This window comes from Pogoniulus pusillus, chromosome 26, assembly GCF_015220805.1.
Source record: "Pogoniulus pusillus isolate bPogPus1 chromosome 26, bPogPus1.pri, whole genome shotgun sequence".
In the NCBI taxonomy this organism is placed as follows: domain Eukaryota; kingdom Metazoa; phylum Chordata; class Aves; order Piciformes; family Lybiidae; genus Pogoniulus; species Pogoniulus pusillus.
In genome coordinates, this window is record NC_087289.1 from 3,813,656 (window position 1) to 3,836,537 (window position 22,882).

General features: G+C 45.8%; 1 protein-coding gene across 17 annotated transcripts in view; it reads right to left on the bottom strand.

The window, feature by feature from the left end:
* Positions 1-22,882, bottom strand: part of TP63 (tumor protein p63) — a 176,752-nt gene that overhangs the window by 34,460 nt on the left and 119,410 nt on the right. For all 17 annotated transcript variants that reach the window (XM_064165625.1, XM_064165626.1, XM_064165627.1 and 14 more), the window contains one exon: positions 18,038-18,292. In XM_064165625.1, coding sequence (XP_064021695.1) covers positions 18,038-18,292 — 255 coding nt within the window. The remainder of the gene's footprint in view (positions 1-18,037; positions 18,293-22,882) is intronic.

Consider the following 22,882-nt stretch of genomic DNA (forward strand, 5'->3'; position numbering starts at 1 on the left):
TGATTCTATTCTAAGCTTAGGGTATTCTACAGTTTTTCCTCATGCTCTCCAGCATCTCTAAGCTACACACCTGCAGTGGCTAAAAGGAAGACAGTTCTTCAGCAGAACAACATTAGAAAGTGAGGAAGCCTTGCAAGGAGTTTGGAAAATGTTAGCAGCAGTCCTTCTTGTTCCTCTTACAGAACCCAAAATCTTCAGGTTTGCATCTCCTGCTCCCCAAGAGAGGAATGGTACAATCACATCCCAACTAACCAAAGAAGACATGCAGTAGCGTCTCACAGGAGAAACCAAAGGCTTAGAGTCCACACCTGCTTTAGCTGATTCTTGGCCTGCCTTCATGAAGAATACACAAGTGCATAAAAGCAAGCATGCATGGACCTGGATGCACTTTATAGGCAAATTAGCAAGCTTGCTAGGTAAACTCATAAGGAATAACTGCCCAAACACTCTGTGACAGTTATAGATCTATAAATTATTGGAAACGGATTACAGCAAGTCTCTAGATAGCTTGCAACTGATTTATTCCACTTGATAACTGAAAGATAATCATGTCATCTGCATGACCTAACTGGAAACATAGCAGGAATCATTGTGGATTTAGATACCAGTCCTCATGACCACAATCTGAAGATGGCTTTCCAAGAAAAACACCAAACAGCTCTTTGTCCCTGCAGACCTCACTGCCTCTGTGCTGCTGCTTTTGCAAACTGCAAGGTCTGAAGACCTCAAGCCACAGATCCTTTGTGAGAACCATGAAATGGTTTGGGTTGGAAGAGAACTTAAAGATCATTTGATTCCAACCCCTTCTACTAGATCAAATTGTTATCCTACTCAAAGCAAAACTGCTTTCCCAAACAAGCAGCAGTCTTTGTTACTGGATAACAGTGAGAACAGGAATAGTTCCCTGGGAAACAAAATTTTCAAGTCAGATTTCCCAACCAACCACACCCAATTAGTAAGTAGTGCCATGGTTTTGTGTGATTATGGTGTCCCAGCAGATTTTTGTTTGTACAGGTTTCAGTCCTGTGATTTCCTTCATCTTCCCAACAGAAAGAGTGACCAAGACCACCCTCAGCCTGTATAAGATTGTGAGGGAGCTAAAGGAAAGCCTCTTCCTCCCTAAAAAAATAAACCAAAACAGAGTAAAACAAGACAGGGTTGCAACATCAGAAAAAGTTATTGGCTCACACTGTCCGACACTCCTCTTTTCCTCACAGCTCATACATGATGCATCAGAGAAAGGTGCAAAGCTTCCATGGACAGAATGTGCTGTTGCCCTGCATGATGCTGTGCAAATGAATTCCTGCCTCTGCAGATAGCAAGCTTTGCCCTGAAACAGCAACCATGAATCTCATGAGCTTGCATCGCTGTAAGTGCTATCAAAGGTAAGACTTAAAACCAGTCCCTTAGGATCTCTGAATTTCATTCTATCTAAACAAGGTGATGAGAGGATGGTTGGAACTAACACTGGTAAGCCATTTTGTGTGCTTAGCTTATCGAAGACAATCAGCTGGTACCAAAGAAAGCAAGAACTTTGAACCTGCAGAAACTAATTACCCCTGCAGAATTTTACCAGCCACCACCATTTATAGAAAGACACCATTAAGCCACTGACATAACCCAAAGTCTCTTTCCATCCACCAGCTTTGCAACTGAACCATAGAGTAGAGTCCACAGAGAAGCAAGTATTTAGTTCAGTTGCAGATGCAAAGCACCAGGGTGCAAAGAAAACCCCTAAATAGGCTCAGAGATGTGATAAAACATCCCACTGAGATGTGACCATGCTACATCTATGATGTAATGTAGCATGCAAAGCTCCTCTGCATAAAACACCTGGTGAGAAGACAGAAGGGCAGCTTTATAAAGTGTGGAAGCAACAGGTTGAAACACTCCAAGGAGACACACTTGGGAAGAAAGCTGATAAGAGAAACTCTAGTCACAGCACACCAGCTACCTGACCCTGGAGGACAGTAAAAGATAAAGGTTCAGATAGACTGTAACTGTTGCCACATATTTCTTATTTAAATGCAATTTGTTTAATCTCAAGTCTGATTAAACCATCAAAGGCTCTCTTCTCTAGCACACTGACGGTTCACTCAGTCTCTGCACATTTAATCCTTTAATTAGCCAAGAAAAATGTGATCTCAACTCTTCCACCAGCCTAAGCTAATTTTCTGCATGGAGCTTCCAGCTCCTGTAGGTTACAGGTTTTAGCTGCTCATGTAGCCGAGGGGGGAAAAAAAAACACAACAAAACCAAACAACAAAATGACCCCCACACCCCATTCCCACACAGGCTGATACATACACTTCTCCATGTGCTACCTATCCAAAGGGCAAGCTCCTTGAGAAGTCCTCACAAAAGCAAGAGGGGTTCATTTTCACATTACAGTAGCAGGCTGGAAGGCATAATTGCATCACAATATGCAAAGAAACAGCAAACAGAGGGTTTGATTTGTGGTACAGGGGTGGTTGGAGGAACCTAGGGACAAGGTGGTGTTTACACAGGAGAGAGATTAAACTGAGTTAAGCAGTGCTTGAGTGAGATAATGTCATTCCACCATTTGGCTTTGGCCACCTTCCTCTGTGATCTTGGAATGGGAGATCCTAAGCAGGCAAACAACACCTTGACTAGCCAACCATTTTGGAAACTCTCTCCAAGAGAAGATTGCTCCAGAGATGAGCTCTGCTCTTGCTCAAGACCGTCAGGCAACACAGCTGTAAAGGCAGGAAAGGAAGATTCCATGAGTCACCAACACATCAGGACAGACTCAGTCATGCAACTCGAATTGCACATAAGGCTTTTCGTGTAGTCCAGTAGAGCATGGTCAAAGAAGGATAAGAGGGCCACCTAAAGCCCTTGTATCTGAAGTCCTAAGCATGGGGCATGAGAGAAAACCTGCACCCAAACTCAGCCCTGGCTGCCTTTCTGGGTCAGGACACTCCTTGCAGGGCAAGACAAAAGCAACCAGTGCTTTTGTTCAAGGTCTACTAAAGGCATGCCCACAGGGCAGCTGTAGAAACTGCTGCTTGCCCCATGCTCACCCAGGGCGTGACATGCAGGAGAAGAGGGTACAGATATGGCCTAGCCAGGTCTGCACAGCCCCTGAGCTATCATGCTCGAGTTGCAATGTGCCAGAGCTAAACGAACCTCATTTGCTGCAGCACCAAACAGCCACAGCCGTTCTCAGCCTAGGTGCAACCTAGCAAGTCCGTGCTGTGCAGAATGGAGCCTAATGCTCCCCCCAGAATAGGAAAAGCCAGAGGAGGACTTTCTGGTAGCTGGCAGGGGAAGACAAGTGAACAGCAGAACTGCAGCCAGTAGAGACTCGAGTGCATGAATACACAGAAAGGTAGCCTCACTCTGATGAACAGACACAATGGAAGAGCCCTGTCTGCATCAAAGAGAGAACAGGCATTTCTGCATCTTGCAGCTCCTCACATTTACTTGTCTGTTGGGTCCTTGAAGAACACCAGCACATGACCAGGGCTGCCTTGCTTAAGCAAGCACTTTTTGAAGAGTCACAGCAGCATTTTGTGAGAGGCAGGGTAAAAACTCAACACTTAAAAAACCCTCTCCTTAATAACAACAGCAACGAAATACTACAGCCTGTTGATTTAAGCACTAGGAAAACACTACCCAGGTAGCATTACAACCCTTTCTTTGCAGAACAGCACTCTGGATGCATGCTCCTTTCCTGCAGCACTGTGTTCATTCTCTCCCTTGCTCAGCCTAAAACGGTCCCCCCTAGCTTCCCAGCTCTATTACCAACCTCAACACTTCAGCTGCTCCTGAGTCATATAACTGTTCTGTGCTGCCACAGGCCTTCAGAAAGAGGCATTTCAAGTGCACAATTAAAGGCAAGCAAAAGAGCTCTGCAATCTGCTGAATGTTCATTCTACTTTCGGTTCTTAGAGAACAAAGAGGATGGGAGTAGCTGGCAAGCATTTGCCTGGGAAACTGCATTCTGGTGTCCAGGCAGAACGGTATCAATATGGTAATTGACTCTTTGCACGCTCTTGGATAAATGCATTACAGAACATCCTTCCACTGACAGTCCTCAGGGTAGGTAAGCAAAGGTAGCAAACGGTTGCTAGATTTGCTTCAGGGCAGAGAACAAGCTCGTTTTGCAGCATCAAGAGCAGCAGGGGTTTTTCTCTTTTGAGAAAGAAAGATAATAACAAGAGAAATTCCTCCAGTGCTCTGAAAGCTGCTAATCAAATTATTAAAGTGCTTAAAAGTTTAATGAAGAAATCAAAGCTATTAAGCAAACATTCAGCTTGATGTCTCTTTCCCTTATTACCCACCCTTCCTCAACGCATTCAAAACCCTCTTTTTTTTTTTTTTTGCCATGCTACAACATGTTTAAACAGGTACTGAGATACAAACAAGTCTTGGCCCCATCTCATACAGAATGGATTGGTTGCAGATGTTCTCCTGCAAGCTACATCTTGCCTCCTGCAAGAGCATTCATCTCCAAAACACATCATTTCACCTACTTTGCCTGAAGCCAAAACTCAAAAGGTTATTTAATTTTTAATTTATTTTTTTTATTAACTCTAACATACCTACAGCTGTGCAAGCAAAACCCCATCTGGTTTTTCAAGGCACAAAAGAGGCAAGCGACTGAGTTTGGATAAATGTAACCAAGCTGGAGCAGGCTTCTTTTTGTTCACCTTTGCAGCAGACAACAGCAGTGTAAGGGGCACAATGAAATAGAAATCTCCTGTGGTTGACTCTATGAGTCTGTTTCAGAGGAGCCTGACATATTTCACTATCTTCCTAGGACAAGTCAGACATGAGCTCATACAGTGGCAGGTGAGTCAGTGACGAGTCAGACAAGAGCTCCTTAATTAAGCTTTAGGGGCAGATGATCCCTCGAAGGTGTAATCAGATTGGTATGGCAGTAGAACAACAAAATAAAAATAATAATAATGATGATGAAAAAAGAAAAGTCTGAACAAACTGCTGCACCCTTGCTAAGGCATGCCAGGCAGGCTGAAAGCACCCCTCTGCACCAAGCCAGAGAGCCCCCTGCATGCAGGATAGCTGATTGTCCTCCACCACTCCCCAGCAGGCAGCACCTGCCTGCAGGCTCAGTCCTGCCTCTATCCAAAAGCATCGAAAGGCTGACTTTCCCAGGCAGCAGGTTACATTGGGCTCACACAGCAAATGTATGTTATCCAGAGGTCCAAGGTAAGGTGCAGCCCAGAAGTTTGACTTTCAGATGCAAGGAGGTGATTTGCAAGAGTTCAGACCTATGTGACAGAGAGGGAAGTGGTCATGAGTTAGTCACTCCCAGTCACTAACCAACAGAGTCAGTCCTGGCCACGTACTTCAAAAGGCTGCCAAACCACCTCACCTAAGACCCCTCAAGCTCTGTGTTTAGGAAGCTTCCCTGACATAAGCTGCAAAGCATGCAGCAGAACATCAGTGCATTGAAACAGCAGCCCTGTGGAACTGATTGCGATCAGCAGGGTGACTAACAGCACCTGAGAGTTTTTGTGCTCCCGACATCAGACACACAGCATACAAATGGTTTTGTTCCAGCACATGTCCCTACAAATTCCACCTGGAACCCAGCTTGCCCATAGAGCTGCTCTTTGCATTGGGCAGGGACCTCTCTGCAGCACTACCCTTTGAACTCCAGCAGCACCAGTGCAACCCAGTTCTCCCTATTTGTATATTCCATAGATCAACCTGCTGAAAAATAAAGCCAGAAAGACAGACTCCAGCTTACGTAGCACTTTTGAGAGGCACAGCAAAGGAATGAGCAAAAATGACTCCAAGAAGTCAGCACATAAAAATGATGCCAAACATTATCAGACTGCTCTGCAAAGCAATCAGTCCACAGGCTTTGTCAAATCCTAAGGAACTAGCAATGACTCTTCTGAAGCTCTTCCTAGGAGCCTCACCACCTCCTTTATGGGTGCCACTTCTGTAAAAGATTATCATGGGATAACTAGCAATGCACAAGCAGTCTTTTGTTGGAGTCCCTTTTGTCCATACACCTGCAATAACCCACCAAGGATGGGTAAAAAAGAAAGAATGACTAAGTAGGAGTAATGCAAGTGGTTTGCAGTAGAAGACAGGAGACAAGGAAACCATCACAAAACCAGCCACCACCTCTCTGATTAATGAGCAGGTATCATTCAGTGCTCAGCCACCCAACAGAAAAATCTCACAGAAAGGCTCTCTTCCACCCATGATGATGCTGACACTCAAATGCAAGCAAAGTGAGTGTGCTGCCTGCCCCACGAACACCTCCAGGCTGGGCACTAAGCCCAGAGGCAGCACTCCCATCCTTTCCCTATGGGAATCCCTTCCAGCCCTGAATTTTAAGCAGGGGTTCTGAGGAGATCTGAGTGCAGATTGGACAGCAAATCTAGGCTCAGTCTGCTCCCATTGCGTGGAGTCAGCTCCCAGCCACAGCTCATATGGCTGAGATAATAAGACTCAAAAAGTCTCAGATTGAGTTTGCTTGCAGCTACTTAGCTACCAGCTAGAGTAGCAGTGCTGGTACAGTATCAGATGGGGCCTAAAACTAGAGATGTTGAGCAAGGAAAGCAGTAACCTGATAGGCACTCAAGGTGGTTTAAATATTTAGCCTGAAAATGGGTTGGTTCCTTCAAAAGTTAGTTTATAAAACCTCTAAACTGCAATGTTCTGTAAGTAAGTCAAAATGGGGAACCTTGCGATTCAGGATGAGTAGCACGCAGCAGTCCCCAGCTGTCCCCCCCCCAGGCATTTCACATCAGAGGTGATGTGCTTTACAACATGGGATCATAGTGACACAGTCCCAAATTTTAGAGTGGGTGTGTAGAAAGGGGGAAGAGAGGGAATGGAGGCAGAGGGAATGGCTTTCACAATGTTACCCAGATTACATCTAAATCACAGCGCAGGAGGAGCTCGGAGGCTGGGCTTTGAGCCAAATCTCCTGCTCACAGATGCTGCTCCATAACAGGGCATCAACAGGCTTCTGGCCTCAGAAGGAAAGTGTGGTGCACCCCTGGGGCATAGAGCAGGTGGGGACGAGAACCCCAAGGCAGCATGGCTATAGTGGCTAACAGGGAAAAGAGAGCTAGAGAATTTAGAGCCAAGTCCCATCACACTTGTTCAGGAAAGGCAGGTCAGCCTTTCAGCATTGCTTCCCTGCATTTCCTTAAGCACATCTTGCAGCTTTCTGTAAAGCTGAATGTAGATGAATTCCAGCAGCTAGAGTGCAATGAGTAGGTCATAAAAGTCTTCTATTTATTAGGCAACTTTACTCTCCTTGAAAAAGAAAAAACCCAACACTTTCATAGAAAACAGACATGGAAGAAAACCTAAAACCAAGGAAGGAGAAGTAGCACTCTCCTCCTGTGGCTCCACCAAGATTGGCTCCAATGTTTAAGTGTTGTCTTCAGCAACTGGAAACAATAAAGTTGATATCAATACTCAGGTCTGTTTGCAAGAGGATCTAAGCTTTTATTTGGGTAGCTATCTACTGTGTTTACAATAACAAATCTGACACACCTGCACACAGCAAAACCTCATGAAAAGATTGCCATTGCATAATAAAGTTCATGCTCTTTCTATGCAGAAGCAATCCCTACCCAGGACACTTCTCTTTTTTAAGCTAAAGTAGGAATTTCTTCTTAGTGCAAGGTCTGCCAAGCATTGGAACTGAACCCTCAGCATACAGAGCACCACCAACTTGTTCTGTATCAAGCTGGTAAGGAAACGTCTATCACAACTGAGATCTTTCAACTGACCTAAGGAAAAGAATGTTCATGTCCAAGGGTGGTCTTTGTCTGCATGCATCTTGCACCAGCCTACCTGGACATCTTCACCAAAAAGTAACTGATTAAACAGTCACTGGAGTATTTTTGAACACTCTTTCTGGGGCTTGTAGGGTTGAAATAACCTCTAACACTGCTCAGCTGAAGCAGATTGTAATTGCACAGCTCAGTGGTGTGGGGGGAAGTTGAGATTCTTCAGAAATCCTCCTTGCCCCAGTGTAGGCTAACTGCCTTCTGGCCCAGCTTGCCATGACCTTTGGAAAGGTAAGGAGGTGACTTTGCTGCTGCCTTGTTTGAGCTCTGCCGAGCTGCTTTGCATGTTTAACGCTTGTGAAATTCAGGAGACCTCAGCAGCTTTTGTAAGCCATCCTGGAGGCACTCATAGAATGGGCTAGGTTGGAAGGGACCTCAAGGATAATCCAGCTCCAACCCCCTGCCATAGGCAGGGACACCTCCCACTAGAGCAGGTTGCTCAAGGCCTCATCCAACCTGGCCTTGAACACCTCCAGGGAGGAAGCAGCCACAGCTTCCCTGGGCAACCTGTATTAGTATCTCAGCACCCTCTCTGTAAAGAACTTCCTCCTAACACCTAGCCTAAATCTCCCCTCTTCCAGTTCAAAGCCACTACCCCTTGCCCTGTCATCACAAGACCTTGTATGTATTCCCTCCCCAGCCTTCCTGCAGGCCCCCTTTAGATACTGCAAGGCCACCATAAGGTCTCCTCGAATCTTTCTCTTCTCCAGACTGAAGAGCCCCAACCCTCATAGCCTGTCCTCAGAGCAGAGCTGCTGCAGCCCTCTGAGCATCTTCACAGCCCTCCTCTGGACTGGCTCCAACAGTTCCATGTTCCTCTTGCACTGGGGGCTCCAGAACTGTACACAGTACTCCAGTCCCCATGCTGAACATCACCAAAAAGCCAAAGCATCCAAAACACCCTTTACATTTTGAATATTAAAACAACAAAAAAAAAGCAGCAAACCAAACTGGCAAAAACTCCATCTGAGAGAGAAAAAAAATAAATAAAAGACCATTTTGGAAAGTTTGGTCCTTCTTATGCCTTGGTTTCCCTTCTCTAAAATGGAGACTGCACTCCTGATTTGCCTACCCAGAACAGTTGCTTGCCGATTAGAGAAGCAGTGTTTGGCAGCACTTTGAAGATTTCAAGCACTACATTAGTCCTACATGTTGTTCTTCGTGGAAGCCAATTTTTAACCAAGAGGAGGAAAAAGAAAAGAGGAGGGGAAAGAAAAAAAAAAAAAAGAAGAGGTGATTTAAATAGTGACCCCCCCCCCCCCTCCTTCAAGATGTTCACTCATCTCCCAGCATCGCCTATTCTTATCTGCAAATGGGTTTATTAACCCTTCCTTCTCATAGTTCTCAGAAACCACAAGTCTCATTATTCAGCTCTTATTTGAAAAGTGGCTTCTTTCCAGGCTGTGGCTGTTTCTTGTAAAGTTAATTCCTTTGGTAATAGTGCTGGAGGCACATTGGTATGTTTGGTGTGTGTGTATATACATACATATTTTCCCCCTTTTCACACGGTGTTGTTTTTATATGTGTGTAGTGAAAGATACCTAATCCAGGATTATGATTCTCTTTATGCCTTTCTCATGAAAGTAGGTGGGGCCTTTTTTTTTTTATTCCCTTGCAAGTTGCATTGATGAAAATGATATTTAATTAACAAGTTTCCACCCCCCCCCCTCCACATAGGTGAAAATATTCTCGTTGAGAATCAAAATAATCTTGCACTTAAATTCAGAGAGAACCCAAAGCCTAACAAAATTCTGAGGGAGAAAAAAAAAAGATGATGATAGTACAAGTAGAAATTGCTTGTACAAAACAGCAGAGGGATCTTTTACCCCTGAGGGCACAGCCCTTCCCCATCACTATTTTCTCCATCCTCCTGTATTTGATCCTAATGGCTCCATGTTTTTCCCCTGCGGAACCAGTGAAGCCTAAAGTGAGCTCTGACTGATGTCCTGTTACATTGGGAAATATAGCAACCAAGAAGCTAAGTCCTAGTTGAAAGCAGGACATTCACACCAACTGAAGCCTGCTTTCTCTCACTAGGTCAGGCATGTTGGGTGCCTGAACTTGACTGTGCTGTTTGAAGAGCAGAGCATGCACCACTGCAAGGCAGAAGACCTGAATATTCTGTTCTTAGTGCTGGCAGATACCAATTCACATAGTAAGTCCAACACTACCCTGGCATGGCAAGTCCAACACTACCCTGGCATGGCAAGTCCAACACTACCCTGGCATGGCAAGTCCAACACTACCCTGGCATGGCAAGTCCAACACTACCCTGGCATGGCAAGTCCAACACTACCCTGGCATGGCAAGTCCAACACTACCCTGGCATGGCAAGTCCAACACTACTCTTCCCATCCTTTCTGGATGCCACTGTGTGTGGGGGTTACAGGCTGCCCCTTACAGCAAGCTCTTACAGCTTTATCATCACAGAGGGTGCTGGTCTAAGAGAGACCATATGAAAAAAAATCTCTGGTCCATATAAAAGGAGGTTTTAATAGGATTTATAAAACAATAAGGGAAAAAAAACCCAGAAGATGTCTCTCATGCTAAGACATTGTCTGGAAACTACTGCCTGGATCTGTACAGCTCCTTTGTAAGGAGTGACAGAAGATAGCTGCTAATAAAAACAAGATATACATGACAAAGAGATTAGGGGGAAACAGCACAATTACATTCTAATGGGAAGCTAATGCACTCAGATCTCCTTTTACTCAAGCATAAAAACCCAAACAGAAGCCAGCAGGCCCCTCCTGGCTGGTTCTCACAGGTGAGCTGTTTGTTCCCAGCTTTGCTAGCTTGAGAACACCTCCCTGCCGTGAGAAAGGCACCTCCTTCAAAGACAACAAGCCTGGCTCCTCTCTTTCCAGGTAGATGACCTAGGACAAGTAACATATGCCTCAGCAGCCTTTATGTTAGGCCCTGTAACATCACACAGCAGGAGATGCACTTCACAAGCTCTTCAAATAGGACAATCACAAGCTCTCCATGCACAAGAATGATGATGGCAGCAGAATCCCGCCCTGTCTACTCCATGCCAAGAGGCAGTGCAGGAAGGAAACAGCCTCTGCAGGCAGGCATGGTTGCCGAGAGCTTGAGGAAGCCAAATCTTAACCACTTCTCACCCGAGACAAATGCCCAAATATGGACACACTCCTGCTTTGCTGAGATCAGTGAGGAGCCAAGCCCTTAGCTCACACCATTGCATCAGATCTCACAGCCTGTAGCGTGTATATAGCTGAATGCTGCAACCTCACGTCCTCTACTGCCTTCTTCCATATCACTTCTCTCCCTATGGTCTACAGGCATCATTTCCCTTCCTCACTCCTATGAAAACAAGTGAAATCATCATTAGCAAAATCAACTCTGCTGGGCAACCAGTTGGGCTGAAAAGAAAAGCCTCTATTAGAAGCATGAAAGGATTAACTGAGTGCCCAGCAGGTCACCAGTTTGTGCTTGTTGAAGTTTCTTGCAAGGGCCTCTCAGCTACTCTATGCAAACAGCTGACTAGGAGCCTCTGAGGACAGGGGAACTCAAATTCCTGTAACATTTCTGCTCCTTTCTCCTGATAGTTTTTAAAATAGTGTTAAAGGGTCAAATTGGAAAGCTGAGATTGCACTGAGCACCAGACCACCAAGGAACACAGGAGCTAAGATTGCAGCTGAACCCTCCACAGAATCACACAATCAACCAGGTTGGAAGAGACCTCCAAGATCATCCAGTCCAACCTAGCACCCAGCCCTAGCCAGTCAACCAGACCATGGCACTAAGTGCCTCATCCAGGCTTTTCTTGAACACCTCCAGGGGTGGTGACTCCACCACCCCCCTGGGCAGCCCATTCCAATGCCAATCACTCTCTCTGCCAACAACTTCCTCCTATCCAGCCTAGACATCCCCTGGCACAACTTGAGACTATGTCCCCTTGTTCTATTGGTGGTTGCCTGGCAGAAGAGACCAACCCCACCTGGCTACAGCCTCAGTTCAGGTAGTTGTAGCCAGCAATGAGGTCCCCCCTGAGCCTCCTCTTCTGCAGGCTGCACACCCCCAGCTCCCTCAGCCTCTCCTCATAGGGTTTGTGTTCCAGGCCCCTCACCACCTTCGTTGCCCTTCTCTGGACACGTTCCAGCACCTCAACATCTCTCCTGAATTGAGGAGCCCAGAACTGGACACAGCCCTCAGCCCCATGTGTTCATTGGGAGTCACCAGCCTTTAAACAACAGCAAAAAAGCAGCTTTCATGCATGATGCAGAGAGATAATCAGCAGCCAGGAAAATAGTGGACATCAGCAGTGCTATTGGAACAATGCACTATTATTGGAGTCCCTATTGGAACGATGCACTATAAATTATTTAAGAGAAGACTAAACCCATAATTAAGGGCTGAGTCAATGCAGTGTGCACATCTAATTGCCCTCTCATTGCTTCACTAGGTTTGTGCACAATCCTTTAATTCATTTTATAGAGAGTGGGGGGGAAAAAAAAAAAAATCACAATTTTACCAGGTGGTTCAGGACACAGAATGTATTTATGATTGAAATGGAATGAATCAGTCTGAAATAAAAAGACCAAGATAGGCCAGCCAAGGAATCTGTACTCTCAACCACAGAGACCTGTTATTGCCCCTGTGGACTAATTTAAGTGCATTCCTTTCACCTTCCTTGAAGTGCAGCTTCTCTAAATCCACTAACCCCAGCCAGCACAATCCATTTACTTGCTTCATGCGTGTTGCATAGGCAGTTACCCAGCTTTGCTAGCTAAGAGTCTGAAACCTGAGAGTTTTCTTGCAGCTGTAGGTCCAGCTGAGTTTGAAGAGAACCAGTGAGCCTGAGAGGAATAACGATTGCACCTTTGCAGAGCCCTGCGTTTCATAACAAAGCCTTGCAAGGACCAACCAAGCCGAGCCCCAACCTCCTGCAGGGCATGAGAATAAACTGCTAAACTCAGGTATTGCAAATACCTGAATTAGGCAAGTCTTGCAGGGCTGGGTGTCTGTCTTCAGCAGAATCAAGAATTTGCAGCTCAATTTTTTGGGTTTCCATTTTTAAAACCATAAAGCAACTCTGGCCTTTCCCCCCCCAAATAAAAAAAACACTACCAATAAAAACTTGAAAATAATTTAGTAGATGCACCCTAAAGGCTCAGAAACCTGGAGAAGAGTAAGAAGAACCTGTTTGTCTTTTAAAAAGAGTCTCATGACTTATAAGGTGGTATCTTGCTTATGGGGATGGGTGGATCAGATCCATCTTTTGATAGCTTGCATTTGGCAGCAATGTTAACTTTTGCTTACCTTGATATACATTTTTGCTTTCCTACTGCAATCATATTCTTCCCCATGTAACAGGTTCTGCTAGTGACAGGTGATTGCCGAATCTTTGCTGCTTTTTTAAGGGGGAAAAAAATCCAGTGCAGCTGTTTGTTTATTTGCACTCAGAGTGGGTGGGGAAGATCAGCACCCAACTTCCACAGAGGTAAAAGAAGATCTGAGGTGGCACACTTTTGAAAAGGCCTGATTCTGCTGCAGAAACAGGGCATGGGAATCTGGGGAATCTCACATTGGAATCATGCCACAATAGATGAGACTGTTCTGCACAGTTCACCCAGTTCCTAGGGCTTCTCATTCAACCTCAACAACCTACTGCCTCAGCACTGCGAGAGGCAACTGCTTGTGCCTTCACAGCATGGTGTTCAAGAAGCTTTTATTGTACTATGAGTATGCACATCAGAAACTTTGTTCAGGTTATTCAATCCTTTGTTTTTAAACTCTTCAGTAGAGTTTCCATTGTTAAAGATCTTCCTTCTGAAAAGGCTGATTAACCTGCTTGTATTCTTACTTCTGTTCTCAGGTCATTAAGTTAAAAAGAAGGAGGAAAAAAAAAAGTCAAGTATGCTTATAAAGTCCTCTGCAATCCAATCTCAATTTGTCATCATTAATTAGTTCAACGTTGCATACAAATGAAGACCTAACCTGATTAGACAGCATGTTTTACTGGAATGCCTACTTAAGGTCATGAAAGACTTCAGAGAGAAAAGTTAGACTATTTTCAAAGTGAATTGCTCATGCATATGAAATCCCCCTCTCAGCTAGCAGCAGCTAATATTTCTGTTTCCAAGTTTTTGGCCGTTTTCCCCTCCCCACCTCCCATTTGTTGCCCTTCTAATCAGGAGCCCACCACAAAGCTGAGCAGAGAAGCAATCCTGATGTTACACTCATCTCCCCCTTAGCTGATCCTATACAATCTGTGATAATTTAGCAAAGGGTGCCCACTGTCCTAGCATAATAAATTTGCCCTATAGAAAAAGAATTTAGAGGGGAAATAAAAGTTCCAGAAAAACAAACAAACCAACCCCAAAACATATCCCAAAATAAAATCCAGGACTGTTTCCAGAGCTACAGCATTTAGGTACTTGGTAAGTAGCCTGCCTCCTTTTCCCAGACTCCAAAAATGATGTTGTAATCCACATGCAGTTCCAGATTATTGCCTCCAAAGCATCCTAAATGCACAAACTGGCCATGAAATCTGAAACATCTTCACAGGTCTCTAATCCTTCCATGAAAGCAGCTCTTGCTTTTTGGAGGAATAACCCAGTCCTCTCACCAAGCCCACAATCTTTGCTCCCATGACCTAATCTGACATGACTCAGCCCAGAAGATCAGAGGAGCTCCAGTGAAGCAAGCTGTCAGCCTGGACAGCAGATCCCCTGCCAGTCACAAGCAAGTCTCCCTAGCAGGCAGGGCAAGGTGGGTCACCCTGGCTCATCATCTTCCAAACAGGAGAAAGCACAATACAATGTATTTCCTTAATACTGTTGCCCTGGGGAACAACAAGGGGGGGGGGGGGAGAAGAGACCTAAGAAAGAAAGCTTTCAAGTTTTGGACTCTTAATAAGGGTGGGGCCATCAAGTAATTAAACTTTTAATAGGTCACTACTGTGGAAGAAACTCTTCCAGTTGGGTAAGTTCCTAATCCATCATTAACAAAAAAAAAGAAGGAAAGAGAAGAGCCATTAATCAAAGCACATGAAGTCACGTGGTGGGGGATGAGCAACTCCAAGGACTTGCTCTTGCTGAGAGGGTGAAGCAATCACTCCTCCTTTCATCAACATTTCACGCAGGTTTCCACATTTCTCAGGATGGCAGCGGGAAAGAGCCTTCACGGCCTTCCCCACCCACCCCACTGATAAAGCTGTCGAACACATTACCAGCTGCTCCAGAGCCCATGTGAAATGAGTTGGTGGATTAATTAGCAGGAAGGCAGAGCTCCGAAGATAGAAAGATGCTCTGCTCTGAAAGGCGTATTGATTGAACGGCCCCAGCCACCACTGTGAGACTGTCATCATCCACTGTGAGCGTACAGCACACTGCCAGCTCCTGGGTGAGCAGCTAAAACTAGGTCACTTGGCTCAGTGCAGGGACACCTGGACCTTGCTTACTCCTCCCTGATCAGAGAGCTGTTTGGGAGCCCATGTCTTTAGTAAAATACACAGCTTATACCTAGGCGGATTGCAACAGGTACATGGAGCACAATTTCATCTATTGGTAGTGTGGTCTGCATCAGGGCCACACCTTGAGTACTGTGTCCAGTTCTGGGCCCCTCAATTCAAGAAAGATGTTGAGGTGCTGGAACATGTCCAGAGAAGAGCAACAAAGCTGGTGAGGGGCCTGGAGCACAAATCCTATGAGGAGAGGTAGAGGGAGCTGGGCCTGTTTAGCCTGGAGAAGAGGAGGCTCAGGGGTGATCTAATTACAGTCTACAACTACCTGAAGGGGCATTGTAGCCAGGTGGAGGGTGGCCTCTTCTCCCAGGCAACCAGCAACAGAACAAGGGGACACAGTCTCAAGTTGTGCCAGGGTAGGTATAGGCTGGATGTTAGGAAGAAGTTCTTCACAGAGAGAGTGATTTCCCATTGGAATGGGCTGCCCAGGGAGGTGGTGGAGGCACCGTCCCTGGGGGTCTTCAAGAAAAGCCTGGATGAGGCACTTAGTGTCATGGTCTGGTTGACTGGATAGGGCTGGGTGCTAGGTTGGACTGGATGATCTTGGAGGTCTCTTCCAACCTGGTTGATTCTATGATTCTATGCCTTTCCCTAGGCTGGACATGTTTGCTGACTCTAGTCACCAAGGAGCAGGGGTTTTGTAAGCTAGCATGCAACCTGATCTTTCACTGATACCCAGATCCCCATTAAAACTCAGCTTCCACTGTTACCCCAGAAGGCCACTACCATGACAGTGAAGCACCTCAAGCGCTTGCTTAACTTCAAGCTTATGAGCAGCTCACTCACCTTCAGCTCTGCTGGAACAGCTTACTACATATGCTCAAACCTCATTTCAAAAGACCACTTTTTCAGAGTTGAAAGGCCAGCATCAAACACTCTTGTTCCCCACAGCTGCATTAGATAGTTCTTTGTACCATATGTATCAAAAGAGAACATCTTTTCATATCTCCTTCAAAGGACCCTCTGCAGAGCTGCCTGCAAAAATCCAAAAGGCAGCATTTTTCTTACTCTGAGAAATGGGAAGTAGAGATGACCAAAGATTCCTTCATCTAAAGGGAAGTGAAAGTAATTACTGCATGTAGTGCAAGGGCAAAAATCTGGATTAAAAAAAGAGTGAACTACAGCAGGGCAGCAGTCCTGATGCAGATTAGACAAACGTACAGTTTCAGCCTCACTTAAAAATCCTTCACTCTTCCATGTACCAGCAAAGGAAAAAAATCATCTTGAGCAGACTTATCCCCCTTGAACTCCATTTAATACAATTTTCTGAGCAGAAGTGAAGAGTTTTAGACAAATTTAACAGAAAAAGCTTTTAATATACAGAGGACAAAACCCAGCAGCGATTTGTTGTTATGTGGCATCCTGTAATGAGAGGACGAGGGGGAATGGCTTTAAACTGGAAGAGGGGAGATTTAGACTAGATGTAGGAGGAAGTTCTTTACAGTGAGGATGGTGAGACACTGGAATGGGTTGCCTAAGGAGGTTGTGGCTGCTCCCTCCCTGGAGGTGTTCAAGGCCAGGTTGGATGAGGCCTTGAGCAACCTGCTTTAGTGGGAGGTGTCCCTGCCTACGGCAGGGGGTTGGAGCTGGATGATCCCTGAGGTCCCTTCCAACTTAATCCATTCTATGATTCTATATTTCCAGAGTGATTCACACCAACTCCCACTGCTTTGCTGGCAGCAAAGCCTGGGAGTTTGTTAGCTGCAATTCCAGCTAGACTGTGTCTAAATTTGACACTGAAGTATTTTATAATCTTAAAAGAGAAAAAAAAAAGCATTAAAAAGAAATAAAAGTCCTCCATGCTATTGTAATACCCTTAGCTTTTAGCAAAAAGTGTTTTCCTCCTCTCCTTAAAAATCCCCAGAACAAAGTCTCTTCATTAATTCAAATCAGGTAGGACATTTTTCACCGGACCTACTCCAGGTGCCTGAAGTGGAAGAAGGCGAATAGTGAACATCCTTAGGACTTCAGTATTCCCCACAGCAAACATTTCTGCTCTGGAGCCCCAAACCACAACAGATATACACCTCCACCAGTTTCTAGGCCTTGAACAATCAAACCAGCTCCAACAAAAAAAAATAACTGGGATTCAAGTTCAAGCTCCATAATTTTTTTCCATACTTTTGGCATTTTTCTTTGAAGAAGAAAGGTGCTGTTTCTGGCAGTAGAAGCAAAAAACCCAATAAAGTAGCAAGTAAAAATAGTCCAAATACCCAGATACCACGGAGCTGAGCCAAGCTGATGACACTGGGTTTCCCACAACAGCTGCAAGAAGGGATGGAACACAGATAAAGCCCAGTGCTCCACGGGGCAGAACAACAAGCATCGCCTCTGTCCTGCTTGCACAGCCCTGCATGCCAAATCTCACACAAACCCATGGATGCTGAGGAAAGCCAAGGAAAGCACCCAAGCCAAGCTTATGCCCAACCCATGTTTTATTCCAGCATACCTGCTAGACCCACATGGAGAGTTGCTGTTTCATCACACATGGCCTTTAGGCAACTGTCTTTTTGCAAGGCATTTTATTCACCTGGGATTTAGTGATAGTACTGAGGGTTAAATTCCCACCACACCCTCCCAGAGCCGCCAAAATAAATCTCTCCCTTCTGTGTGACATGTCAGGCACTGAAAAGGACATAGGTCACTCTACTCTTGCACAAGCCTAGATATGTATCATATAGAATAATGCCATTACTGGCATTGGGACCAAAGCAAAGCGATGCTGTGACCTTACCGTCCACGTTGCTGACTTTGCCGTGCTGGACTGTTGAAATGATACATCAAAGCTGTGAGGTCCTGGGTAGTCTGTGTTGGAAGGGATGGCTGGGGAGGGCGAGAGAGCATCAAAAGTTGAGCTGGGCTGGGCATAAGGCGAGGGGGCCGTGACGCTGTTCTGCGCGTGCTCCGTGTTGTAGGGGCTGGTGGAGGAAGAACCATTCTGGATCTGCTGGTCCATGCTGTTTAGGAGGCCAAGGTTCGTATACTGTGGCTAGAGGCAAAGAGATGCACAGGAGTGTTACAGAAGCAACATTAGCACAGGCTGGCTAGCCACAGCACAGCCTTCACGGTGGAGTGTGCATGGCACAACCACAGTGCTTTGGTACATGTGTCACGCCATGAGGCAGGAGATTTGCAAAGGGTGACTGACACAGAAGTAAAGCTTCTTAAAGTCACACAGTGGATCAACAGCCAAGCTGGGAAATAGAGCTTGCACTTAACAAGGAGATGGATTTCCAGGGCAGCAAGCTATCATGAGGAGTCAGACTCCCTATGTCTAGCAACATCCAGACAGACCTTTTTGAAGGGCCTGCTATAACCTGATAAGAATCACCAGGTTCATTACAGGGCAACTGGCTCTAACCTGGGTGAGACTATATTGTTTCTAACAGTCTCATACTCTGCACGAAGTCTGCTGCTCTCCTTGTGGATCCAATTCTGCTATACGTGGTGACAGGACCTCTAACTCAGGTAGTTACTGTACTAACATGTAACTCAGAGGAGGAAGAGTTTAGAGCACTTAAGTTGCACCATGTACTCAGTTCCCAGTGGCTGGCCACAGACAGTAGCAGAGCAGAATTAAAGGTCTTATCAACTGTCACGGAAGCTCACAGCATGGAAGGCTTCCCCACGTACTTAGCAGCAGCAGTTGCACAAGGTGCAGTGCTTATGAACCAACATGGTTGTGCCCCAAAAGCAGCCTATGGGTAGAAACAACATAGGAAACAATTGAAGACATCAAAACTAAAGGCTAGAGAATGGAGTACAGAAAGGCTATGGTTAGATTAGGGAGAGGTTAGAAGGAAAAAACCAGCCATCCATCACATACTTAATACCCTGAACTATGTGTAGCCCTGGTCTTCCTCAAAGAGAAGAGAGGCAAATAAAGTTCAGAGAAAGGTCTTAAGAATAATCAAACCCTTCTAACACCTTCCTATACAATACAGCAGATGACCACCTTTCAGCCTTTAAGGTCTTCTCCAACCTAAATGATTCCATGATCCTGAGCAGGATTTTGGTTTGAACACACAAGTAAGCATGGATTTTTTTCTGCCACAAAATGCTGTGGATACTAAAAGCCTAAATATGTTCAAACACACACAAGACAAGTTCTGCTGGAGGAAAATACATTAGGGCAAGTGTATAGGAGTTTAAAATTCTAGACCACAAACCGTTGGAAGCTGGGAAGGTACTCTGGGGAAAGAGTTACACAACTGCTTCCCTCTTCTGATGCTCCAAAGCACCCAACAATGACCACAGAGATAGGGCAGTAGGTGAACAGTAAGTGAAGTTCAGTCAGATACTTGTGGTCTTATCTTTGTGAGTGTTGAAAGGGCATTGTTTGTGCCCAGCTTAGGAACCACAACATCCAAATAGCTTGAGTGCCCACCCTCAACAACACTGACCAATTGGCAACATAGCATCTGGTTCTGTTCTTAGCTGCTGACATGGCAGAAGGTACTTGTGTGCTTTCCTCTGTCCAAGGGTCCAAGCATGTCATGTCCCTCCACATCTTGGGGGTGTATTAGGAGGAGTGTGTCCAGCAGATCAAGAGAGGTTCTCCTTCCCCTCTACTCTGCCCTGCTGAGACCTCATCTTGAAGACTGTGTTCAGTTTTGGGCTCCCCAGTTGAAGAAAGACAGGGATCTGCTGAAGAGGGTCCAGCAGAGGGCTACAAGGATGATTAGGGGACAGGAGGGCATGGCTTATGAGGAGAGGCTGAGGGACCTGGGACTGCTTAGGTCTGGAAAATAGAAGACTTAGAAGGGATTTGATAAATGTTTATAAATACCTGAAGGCTGCTGGGGGGGGGGGGGGAGGGTACACGGACAGGCTCTGCTCTCTTGCTCTCTGGGATAGGACAACGAGCAATGGGTGTAAGTTGCAGCACAAGAAGCTCCACCTCAACATCAGAGGGAACTTCTTTACTGTAAGGGTCCCAGAGCACTGGCATAGGCTGCCCAGAGAGGTTGTGGAGTCTCCTTCTCTGGAGCCTTTCAAGGCCTGTTTGGATGTGTTCCTCTGTGATCTGTGTTAGATAGCATTGCCCTGCTCTGGCAGGGGGGTTGGACTCGATGATCTCTTTGGGTCCCTTCCAGCCCCTAACATACTCTGAGCCTGTAGCTTCAATCCCATCCAGAGCCATCAGGCTCGTGTATCTCTCAGTATTTCAGTCAGCATGCTCCCAACTTCCTCCTTTCCAACAGTTGCCCCTTTTCCAAGATAACTTGATATCATCAACCAAGCAGCACAGCTTCCTTGAGTCAGAGCACCAACCACAAGACCCACAGCAAACTGCATTCCCTCTGCTGGGAATCTCACCAGCTCTGTTGAAACTGAGTAGAGCATCATCACTTCTCCAAGGACATGAAAGGGAATGACACAAGCTATCTGCTGAGCTCCCCCAGAAGCTTTGGAAAAGCCATTTAACACTCAACTTTGTCAGTCATTTCAGCTGCAGTGGAAATAAGCTGGTCCCTCGACAAGGATGAAGTAGCCTCCTTATGCCTAAACACTTCACACTCCCAGATGTTCTAGGAGAAGAGAAAGCAGTAAAAACAGTTTAAGCCACCAGTTTGAGCCCTTCCTTAGGTTTCTGCCTGCTTCACTGGAAGAGGCTGATGTTTTCTGGTGTTTTGACTAGAATCTCAAGGTATGTCTGGGGCTTTGGGGTCTTCAGTGAGGCACATGGGACCTTCCAGAGGTGGATTAACTTGCTACTATGAGCTGTGCTGGGGAGAAGAGGGTAGAAAGGCACTATAGAGGAACTTGGACAGACAGAATCAATGGCCTGAGGCCAACTGTATGAGATTCAAAGCATCAAAGTGCTAGGGGAGGTTTATATTAGAATAAACTTCTTCACTGGAAGGATTGTCAAACACTGGAATAGGCTTCCCAGGGAGGTAGTTGAATCACCATACCTCCAAGCGTTTAGAAGATGCATAGATGTAGTGCTAAGGGACTTGGTTTAGCAGTAGGCTTGAAAGAATTAGATAATGGTTGGACTTGATTTTAAAGGTCTTTTCCAACCAAAACAACTCTGATTCCTAGGCCAGGTGGGGAACAGTACAGAGGACTTAATTTTGGGAACTGGAGGAGAAAGCTGGTTCCTTCCCTTGCTCTGTCGTTGACACACTGTGTCCTTGGGCAAGCTACCTTGCCTTCCCCTCCACCCTCAGCCTACCCTTCAGGCAACAAGATCTTCAGGGCAAGGACTGCTCCTCGCTATGTAAAATGCCCTACTTAATGTGCCTCTGCTTTCTCTGAGGCCTTCAGGCAGTAGAGTAATAAAGGCAATTACATATTGAGTCCTAATCCTGAGTGAACCAATGACTCTTCATGTTGCCTCAGGTCAGTCATTTGCCCTCCCTGCCTTAGTTTCCCCATCTACAGTAGCAGGGATGTTATAGATGCCCATCACCCATTAGACAGGCAAGCAAGTATCCTCAGTTGGGCTCAAGGCATGCTACATAGAAAGTGATACAGGTTGGTGGCTGTCCTCCAAAAAGAAGGTTGCTTGTTTGGGAGTGTTGTGTCTCTTCTCCTGCAGGCTATTTAGCCAGCCAAGACCTATTTAATGGACTTTTGGTGCATCTTTTGCCTTGAGGCTAATTCTGCATGGAAAGAGCCAGAATGCTGATATACTGCACCAGGAACAGTCCTTTTCCTGCTCACTGATTCTATATTTAGTAAAAACTCCAAGCCTCCCTTCCCTCCTGTCCCAAAATACCTGAAAGACCTACATTTTTGAGAAGGCTTGAGAAGTATCACTCACTTGTTGCACTACTCACCGAGATTAACATCAGACACACTCCCTTAACAGCACATGATGAAAAGATGCCTGTGATGAAAAGGGTCTCCTAAAGCAGCTCAGACATACAGACAGCAAAACAATAGTGTTTCAGCTTTCACTTAAAAACTATTCCCTCTAATCCCAGGCTACTTAAGATGAGGGAGAAAGAGGGTCTCATGGGCAGTTGGCGTTAACAAGACAGCCCAGCTTGGAAATGCCTGGAGCTGCCGCCTCGAAGTCAGTTTTAAACAGTGCTCCATTAAAATGTAAGAAAGCCTTCAAGAGAATCAAAGATTCTTTTCGTTCCTTTCAGTCCAGGGACCATCTGCCTAAATGTTACCACTGGAAGCGGGCATTCCACGGCATTTATACCCTGGGATGCCAGAGCCGAATGCCATGTCCCCATTTGCTCTTTAAATAACTATTAATCTCTCACACTTAGCCTCACGCTGACACAAGCAGCTGTTGGGCTCCCCTTCTCCCACTCGAGTCCCACCAGCCTTTCACCTTCTCTGGCCCCTCGCTCCCCTCCCCAGGAAGGTGCTCCACCCCCGGGGACAAAGCCACCACGGAGTTTGCACACACAAGCACTAAACCCTGTCTGGAAGCTATGCCCCAAGGCAGACAGAGAGTTGTTTGCGCTCAAGGGGTCAACATCTGAATTGCTTGCAAGGCTTTTGGAGGCATCAGATAAGGCTTTTGGAGGCACACGCCTTCTGACAACACAACAATTAGAGGGGCAGCAGGCCGGGGGAAGGCGTGTGCAGGAATTCGCCCTCCACTGCAATA